The 9,189-nt window shown below is 49.5% G+C and overlaps 1 protein-coding gene across 1 annotated transcript; it reads right to left on the reverse strand.

Moving 5' to 3' along the window:
* Positions 1-309: 309 nt before the first annotated feature.
* Positions 310-7,786, reverse strand: LOC120237843. Its single transcript, XM_039241279.1, is given in 11 exon segments — positions 310-450; positions 684-1,286; positions 2,046-2,326; positions 2,434-2,484; positions 2,569-2,887; positions 2,890-5,235; positions 5,237-5,491; positions 5,493-6,357; positions 6,359-6,696; positions 6,699-7,354; positions 7,432-7,786. Coding segments are annotated over 11 exon segments (6,210 nt in total).
* Positions 7,787-9,189: the final 1,403 nt, after the last annotated feature.

Raw genomic sequence — 9,189 nt, forward strand, 5'->3', positions numbered from 1 at the left:
TTCGAACCCGGACCTCCGCGCACTCGTCGCCGGTGACGCTGAGAGGCCCCGAACAAAGCCTTTGTAGCCTTTTTATAGACAGGAGTAAACAAGTTGTGGGGAGGGACAGGGGATCTCTATGGTTACAGGTTTGTCATTGGTTGATGTTTAATGAACATATACTAAATTTGATTGGTTCCTGCCATCAGGATTGTTGGTGGGATCCAATTATAATATTTTGGATACCTTCGAATTCAGCCAATCATAGAGTGAGTCTAGGGTCTTGTTCGGCGACTAACAGGTTAACTTCTCTCTCCCTAGGCCCCTCCTTCAGTAAGGTGGAGGGTGACTGTTGGCCTCTCCCGATTGGGCGCTGCCAGGGTAGTATGATGGGGTGATGTGGTGGCCAGTCTCTTCGGCCTTGAGCGGTGTGCAGCCGCCAGGTAGTTCCGGGGAGGCTGGAACGCAAGCCTTAAGCAACGGTACGGAAGCAGAAGGAGCTTAGTTAAAGTCAGGTTTTGGATTCTCGCAATGCAAGCATTTATACAGAAGCAGAAAAGCTGGTTAGGTTTTCTGTTCACCTAGGCCTCTCATTCCCCCCTTTCTTTTATACTTGAGGAGCCAATCTTGGGTCCTACAGATTAGAGAGAGACGAAAACGGTTTCAGTGTCTAGGGGTTGGTACTGTGATCTTAGTACCATTACCTGGATTGTATTGAGTCTATCTCTAATAAAGTTTAGCAGTTTGTTGAAGATAACGGGGCCAAGGGTCAGAAGTAGGAGAAGTAGTATAAGGGGTCCAGCCAGGGCCGAGAGCAGGGGTGTTAGCCATGGGGACCCATTGAGCCAGGATGTGAACCATCCCTCCTGTTGTTCCCGCTCTTTTTTTCTTTTGGCAAGGCCCTCTCTGACTTTGGCCATTGATTCTCGAACTACACCAGAGTGATCAGCATAGAAACAACATTCTTCTTTTAGAGCTGCACATAGGCCTCCTTGCTGGAGGAATAATAAGTCCAGTCCTCTACGGTTCTGTAGAACCACCTCTGAGAGGGAAGTCAAAGACTTTTCTAGGTGGGAAATTGATTGTTCAAGTCTCTCAATATCTTCATCAATGGCAGCTCTGAGATTATTGAGTCCCTGGTGCTGGGTAGCTAATGATGAGATTCCTGTTCCTGTCCCTAGTGCCCCAAGGCCAAAAAGAGCAGCTAGTGTTATGGTTAGAACCTCTCGCTTGGTTCTCATTATTTGCAGTGTTGGCACAAACAAAGTCCATAAGTCGTATAGGTAGCCATCTGGATGATAATTGATCTTTGGGAATATCAGTACCATAACACAGTATTCTGTGGACGAATTGAAAACTTGAGTATTTAGGCATGGGGTTAGTCCTGTTTGGGAACAGATCCACCATCCACCAGGAGGAGGAATTATCCATTTGGACTGGACTTTACACTGATTATTGAGACTACAGACAGGGCATCCATCAAGGGGGGGGGGGTGTTCCCAAACAGGTGCCTTTACCGGAGACTGCTTGGAGGGTAATACCAGGCTTTTTTTGATCCCATCTGCAGCCTGCCAGGAATATTTCATTGGATATATTATAATGGGCAGTAAGACCTATGGCTTCATAATAAGGGGGCTGTATATCATAGCATAGCCAACAGGATTCTGTCATAGCTGGGTTCGATTGATTTAGGGCCTCATATGCTGCTGTTAGCATTCCCCATAAGGGGTCTATATTCTTTCTGGCCTGGTCAGTATCTGCTTTGGTTTGTCTTTCTATTTTGGGAGTCGGAGGTTTAGGGGGAGTGGGACTGGGGGGCATCGTGGTGGATTTCTGTCTGGGAGGTATTGTGAGAGCCTGTTTTGGCCTGTTTATTACCTGATTGGGACCTATGGGTTGTAACTGAAGGGGGGCAAGGACCCGCTTGATTATAAACAGTACTCCTGTGTTATATCCTGATTTATATAGTTTTAATCCCCAGGCTAAACCTTTGTCCCAGTCTTTAATTTTTTTACCTTTATCGGTGAATGTTAATTGTAGAGGATTGCATCCAGAGCCAGGCCTACAGGGGGCGGTTGAGCTTTTACGCTGGAGGGAAATGAGAGATTGAGAGCCTCGGATCCAACTGCAAGATCCCGTAGTCTCACAGCCCCAATTCCGGCAGTAATAGTCTGACCAACTCCCACATTGGGCTGCCTTGTCATTAGAAGTTGGGGCCGGACATACATAAAAACAGGTGCTGCGTAATGCCTGGTTTGTGGTTGGCCCCCATTCTGTGATTCCAGAGCTTCCTGTTTCGACACAGGGTCGTCTTTTGGGGTTTTTGCTGAGAGACTGTTCAAATAGGCTGCACAGATCAAACTCAAGCGTAGGCCACCATGTATCGGGAGGATGTGGCTCAACTTTAGTGACTATGGCTTGGTTTGAATTAGGTGTAATGATCTGCCATGTTACCTGGAGGGGTTGATGGGGACTTTGGTGTCCTAATGAACTTACAGGCAAGATCTGTAAGATCGTTATAACAGAAATTATGCTAAACATGGTTATTTGGAGCACGACGCAAGGTTAGTTTGAGCGGGTTTTTCTTACTCCGATCTACAGTCCAGGTAGTGTCCGTGTTAATGTGTCCCACGAAGTCTGACAGCGGATCGACAGGCTTTACGTGGACATGGTGGATCCAGGCTGGGATGTTGTCTACCTTGATTGCAGTGGGGGTTGTCAGGATGATCTGGTAAGGTCCTTTCCACCGGGGTTCGAGATTTTCCTGCCGATGCCGCTTGACCAGAACCCAGTCTCCCGGGCGATATTGATGAGGCACGGGTGGAGGTCCTGTTTCATACAGTTCTCTTAGTTTGGGCCATATGGCCTCATGAGTCCGCTGTAAAGCCTTGAGGGAAGATGAGTCCGCTGTAAAGCCTTGAGGGAAGATAAGAGATTGTTATCTTGTCTTAATTTAATGAGTTCTGATGTCAAGTCTGGTATAATCGGTGGGGGTTTGCCAAACATAATTTCAAAGGACCTGAGACCTAATTTATATGGAGAGTTACGGACCCTGTACAAAGCGTAGGGGAGTAATTCTACCCAGTTAGCGCCAGTCTCCGTGGTTAATTTAGTTAAGGTCTCCTTTAATGTTCTGTTCATTCTTTCTACCTGTCCTGAGCTTTGGGGTCGGTATGCACAATGTAACTTCCAATCAGCCCCAAGTATGGAAGCCAGTCCATGACTTACCTTAGAAACAAACGCAGGCCCGTTGTCTGACCCTATCATTATTGGGAAGCCATACCTGGGCAGGATTTCTTCTAATATTTTCTTTGCAACTATTGGTGCTGTTTCATTCTTGGTCGGGAAGGCCTCAGTCCATCCTGAAAAAGTATCTATAAACACTAGTAAATATTTATAGCCGAATTTACCGGGTTTTACCTCAGTGAAGTCTACTTCCCAGTAAGCTCCTGGTGTAGTTCCACTTTTTAGATGTCCTAGAGTCGTAGTGTGAGGTTGTGGGTTCTGAAGTTGACAAGCTGCACAGGCAGCTACAATATTTTCTGTTTGGTCAGAGATGTTTTTTATTATTAATTTAGAATGTCGGAAGAGATCCTGTAGTCTCCGAGGCCCCAAATGGGTAGTATGGTGTATTCTGGTCAAGATTTCATGGCCTAATTTTCCAGGGAGGATGAGGCAGTCTTTAGAATCTCTCCACCATCCGTCTATTATTTGAGTCATGGGCAACTTGCGCATCCAGGCAAGATCATCTTCCGTATATTCCGGCTGTGGGGGTAAATCTCGGGGCCCAGGGTCTGGTAACTGTACAGACAATATTTGGACGGGTTTCTGTGCTACCCGACGTGCAGTCTGGTCAGCGAGGTTATTTCCTCGTGAGACTGAGTTGGTTCCTTTCTGGTGACCTGGGCAGTGTACTATGGCCAATTTTTTTGTTGGAGCCCAGATATCGGCCAATAAGGCCAATATTTCATCTTTGTTTTTAATGTCTTTGCCTTCTGCAGTGAGTAGTCCCCTCTCTCAGTATATTGCCCCGTGTACGTGGGCGGTGGCAAAGGCATACCGGCTGTCTGTATACACAGTCATTTTTCGATTCCGTCCCATGTTTAAGGCCTGAGTTAGTGCAATTAGCTCTGCCCTCTGGGCTGAAGTCCCTGGAGGCAGAGCTTCTGCCCATATAACGTCAGTCTCTGATGTCACCGCGGCCCCCGCATACCTCTGTCCTTGGTGGACGAAGCTGCTCCCATCAGTGAACCAGGTAATCTCCGCATCTGGTAGGGGCCTATCTTGTAGATCTTCTCTTGTCCCGTGGATCTGTGCTAAGATGTCTGTGCAGTCATGGAGTGGGGCGCCTAGGTCAGGGTCGGGTAGTAAAGATGCTGGGTTCAGGGCTGTCGGGGGGGTGAAGGAGACTCTGAGGGGGTTCAGTAACAAGCCTTGATAATGAGTGAGTCGGGCATTGCTTAGCCATCGGTCAGGTGGCTGCTTGAGGATACCTTCTATAGCATGTGGGGTAGTGATTTGTAGTTCTTGGCCCATGGTCAGCTTATTAGCATCTTTTACCATCAGGGCAGTGGCCGAAATTATCCGGAGACAGGGCGGCCATCCGGCTGCCACTGGGTCAAATTTTTTTGACAGATAGGCCACGGGCCAAAGCCATGGGCCCAGGTAATGAGTTAACACTGCTTTGGCAACTCCTTTATTTTCATCTATGAATAGATGAAAGGGCTTGGTGAGGTCTGGAAGCCCCAGGGCGGGTGCCGATAGTAGGGCAGTCTTAAGTTGTTGGAAGGCCTGTTCGGTCTCCTCTGACCAGACAAAGGGCTGCTGTTCCTTAGTAGCCTGGTATAAGGGCTTTGCAAGCTCAGCAAACCCAGGTATCCATAGTCTACAGAACCCGGCTGAACCCAAAAATTCTCTCACCTGTCGTGGCGTCTGAGGTCTGGGAATGCGGAGGACCGTCTCTTTCCGTGCATCAGTTAGCCAGCGCCGCCCCCCTTTCAGCTAATAACCTAAGTAAATTACCTCCGGCCTGCAGATTTGAGCCTTCTTGGCTGATGTGCGATATCCCAGGGTTCCTAGAGTGTGTAGGAGGCCTTCAGTTCCCTGGATACAGATCTCAGGCGTTTCAGCGGCTATTAGAAGGTCATCGACATACTGCAGGAGGGTTACATTAGGGTATTGTTGTCTGTACTCACTCAGATCCTCATGTAGTGCCTCATCAAACAGGGTCGGAGAGTTTTTGAATCCTTGTGGTAGGTAGCCTAGTCCAAGTGAGTTGTCCATTTATGCCCCTGTCAGGGTCGGTCCATTCAAAAGCAAATAACTCTTGACTTTTGGGTGCTAGAGGTAAGCTGAAAAATGCATCTTTTAGATCTAGAACAGTATACCATTGTTTTTCAGGGCTGAGAGCACTTAGGAGAGTGTAGGGGTTAGGGACGGTCGGATGTATGTCTATTACCCTTTTATTGACTTCCCTCAGATCTTGTACCGGCCTATATTCCCCACTATTGGGGTTTTCGCACCAGCAATAAGGGGGTATTCCGTGCCGAGTGGCACGTACGTAAGACTCCGGCGTCTAGGAGGCGACGGATATGTGGAGTGATGCCCGCTTTGGCTTCAGTGGGCATTGGGTATTGGCGCACTCGAACAGGGTCTGTCCCGGGCTTAATTTCTATGAACAGGGCCAGGCGATGTTTTGCCAATCCCATACCCCCTGTTTCTGCCCACGCGTTGGGAAAGCGTTGGAGCCAGAGTCCCAGGTCTTGACCCTGCGGTGATTGTGTTTGATGGAGTCTGTACTCATCTTCTAATTTTACAGTAAGAACTGATAGAGGCTGATTGTGGGAATTAGTCACGGTTGGCCCTTCTGGTTGAAAATGGATTTGGGCCCCCATTTTGGTAAGTAAGTCTCTCCCCAGTAAGGGGCAGGGGCTGTCAGGGATAACTAGGAAGGAGTGAGTTACCGTCCCAGTTCCCAGGTTTACAGTCCTCTGAGTCGTCCAGAGGTATTTCTTTGTCCCAGTGGCCCCCTGCACCCAGGACAATTTTTCAGACATTATTCCATGGGGCTTAACTAGTACTGAATGTTGTGCTCCGGTGTCGACTAGGAACCGGACCGGGGTCCCCTCCACTTGTAATGTTACCCTGGGTTCGGGGAGGGGATCCGAACCCCGTGCTCCCTATTCTGAATCTTGTGTAAACAGGACAGGGGTTGTCTTGGTTTGCCATGGTTTGGGGTCCGAGTGCCGTTGTTTCTTTTTAGGACAATCCCACAACCAATGCCCCCTTTCCTTACAATAGGTGCACTGATCTTTATCTAAGTGCCGCCTGGGGGGGGGGGTGCATTGTGTGGCCGCCTCCTGAGGACGGTTGCTCTTTCTGAACTATGGTAGCTAAGACTTTAGTCATTTCTCGCGTAGCTCTGATTTGTTTTTCCTCTGGGGCATCCCGGTTATTATATACCCGCTGTGTGACTCGGAGTAAATCTTGGATCTGCTTTCCTTCAAAGTCCTCTAGTTTCTGGAGTTTTCTCTTAATATCGGAGGCGGACTGGTTTACGAAAGACATCACGACAGCTGCCTGGTTTTCTGGGGCCTCAGGGTCCATGGGGGTATACTGTCTAAAGGCTTCCATTAATCTTTCTAGATAGGTAGCGGGACTCTCTGTCTTACCTTGTGTCACTGAATACACCTTGGCCAAATTGGTGGGCTTGCGAGCCCACCCGCTGCCCGGAGACCCACCATTAGAGTCTGGCGATAAATGAGCAGCCGTCCCCTACCTTCTGCTGCGTTGTAGTCCCATTCGGGCCGGGTCAAGGGAAAGGCTGCGTTGATGAGGTCCGGATTCGCGGTAGGTCGACCATCCTCTCCCAAAACCACCTTCCGCGCTTCTAATTGAATTCTTTCTCTTTCCTCCGTGGTGAACAGGATTTTCAGGAGCTGTTGACAGTCATCCCAGGTGGGCTGATGGGTGAACATAATGCTCTCTAGAAGGGCTATTAGATCTCTGGGGTTATCAGAAAAATGAGCGTTTTGGATTTTCCAGTTATAGAAATCACTAGTAGAAAAGGGCCAGTACTGAAGTCGGGGGTTGCCTGTGTCCTCAGGGGGCCCTATTTCCCGCAGGGGCAGGGCTATTGTGGAGTCGGGGAGGCGGGAGCTTGGCTCCAGCTGAGAACGTCCGCGAGTGCGGCCAGCTGGCCCTCCGTGGCCAGTTTCATTTCTAACAGGACTCAGGGCGGTCGTTCCGCGCCCTCTTGGCTCCCGCGCAGCCGCCGCCTCCCGCGTTTCCGGTTCTTCTTGCGGGTCGGGTGGCGGGGCGGCGGCTGCTTCCGGCAGGGCCCGGGCGATGGGGAGAGGAGGATAGGGTGGAGGATCTAGGGATAGGGGGTCCTGACTATCGGGTAATACGGGATATAAGGGCGCCGTGGGGTTATGTGGTTTGGGGGAATACTTGGGGCGAGCCGCAGGGGGCAAGCCGCAAGAATTTTGCAGGATCCTGAAGAGAGAAATGGAGAAATCCATGGTGGGGGATTCCCAACCAGATCCTGCCAGACAAGGATATGGGGCACTTGGTCAGGGTGGCCTTCCTTCCCTGGCAGGAAGGCTTTAGCTTTAACTTTGGCGATTGTCGACAGACAAAAAGTACCCTCCGGTGGCCAGTCGAACCCGAAAGTGGGCCATTCTGACCGACAGAGAGTCATAAACTTAGATCGGCGAATGTCCAGGCTTAGGTTGTTAGCCCTGGGCCGGACCTCCTTGAAGTTATTTAAGATTAGGGAGAGAGGCGTGCTCTGGTTCTGCCCCATTGCCTAGATAAGAAAGACAAAGTGAGTCTAGTTAGTTCAGGCTTTCAGAAAGAGTCCAAAGGTTCCTATAGGGAAGAACAAATAGGTTAACTCGCAAGCGCGGCGACAATTTTGCAACTGTCTAGAGAGCAATTTGTGTAGAACACTGAGGGGCTTACAATTAACAACCACAGAAAGACACAGACACAGAAGGCTAGCCAACAGAAAAAGATGCCGGCCTCACGCCGGTTCGCGGTAGCGACCCGCTTCGTCTTTTTACCAGATGGGCCGAAAAAGACCCCGGATGGGCTAACTAGCCCCAGATGGGCGCCGGAGGACGTCTCCTCGGTCCCGACTGACCGCTCTATAGCGCGTCTGCCAGAGCCAATACAGTCACTGATACAGATTGCGCGCGGCAGAAACCGAAACAAACAGACAGAAACCGACGCTGAGACAAACAGACAGAAACTTAGCCGGCTCACTTACCGATCGGTGGTAGGAACAACCCGTTGACTTGGGGTCTGGTGGGTCTGGGGGAAAATATCCCGGACGAGCCCCCAAATGAAACGCCCAGAGTTCGAGAGACCCCAAAACCAGACCACCAGAGACCAGAGTCAAAGCCAATCGGCAAGGGTCGTTTATTGGCAGGTTCGAACCCGGACCTCCGCGCACTCGTCGCCGGTGACGCTGAGAGGCCCCGAACAAAGCTTTTGTAGCCTTTTTATAGACAGGAGTAAACAAGTCGTGGGGAGGGACAGGGGATCTCTATGGTTACAGGTTTGTCATTGGTTGATATTTAAATATGAACGTATACTATATTTGATTGGTTCCTGCCATCAGGATTGTTGGTGGGATCCAATTATAATATTTTGGATACCTTCGAATTCAGCCAATCATAGAGTGAGTCTAGGGTCTTGTTCGGCGACTAACAGGTTAACTTCTCTCTCCCTAGGCCCCTCCTTAAGTAAGGTGGAGGGTGACTGTTGGCCTCTCCCGACTGGGCGCTGCCAGGGTAGTATGATGGGGTGATGTGGTGGCCAGTCTCTTCGGCCTTGAGCAGTGTGCAGCCGCCCGGTAGTTCCGGGGAGGCTGGAACGCAAGCCTTAAGCAACGGTACGGAAGCAGAAGGAGCTTAGTTAAAGTCAGGTTTTGGATTCTCGCAATGCAAGCATTTATACAGAAGCAGAAAAGCTGGTTAGGTTTTCTGTTCACCTAGGCCTCTCAATACGAAGCATATAATTTTATATAATGAAGAGGTACATAAATTCAGATAATTGTGCCAGTTTATTGAATACAATCTGTGAAATAAAACACCTGAAGAGATTGATGTACATGGAGTCAGAAGTCCTGGTATGTTCGGAAAAGAGTGTAAGACTTAGAAAGCAGAGGAGCTGAGGTTTCAAATCTGCCCACTTGCTTGGAAT

This window comes from Hyaena hyaena, unplaced genomic scaffold (genome assembly GCF_003009895.1).
Source record: "Hyaena hyaena isolate Hyena2069 unplaced genomic scaffold, ASM300989v1 scaffold_191, whole genome shotgun sequence".
Taxonomy (NCBI): domain Eukaryota; kingdom Metazoa; phylum Chordata; class Mammalia; order Carnivora; family Hyaenidae; genus Hyaena; species Hyaena hyaena.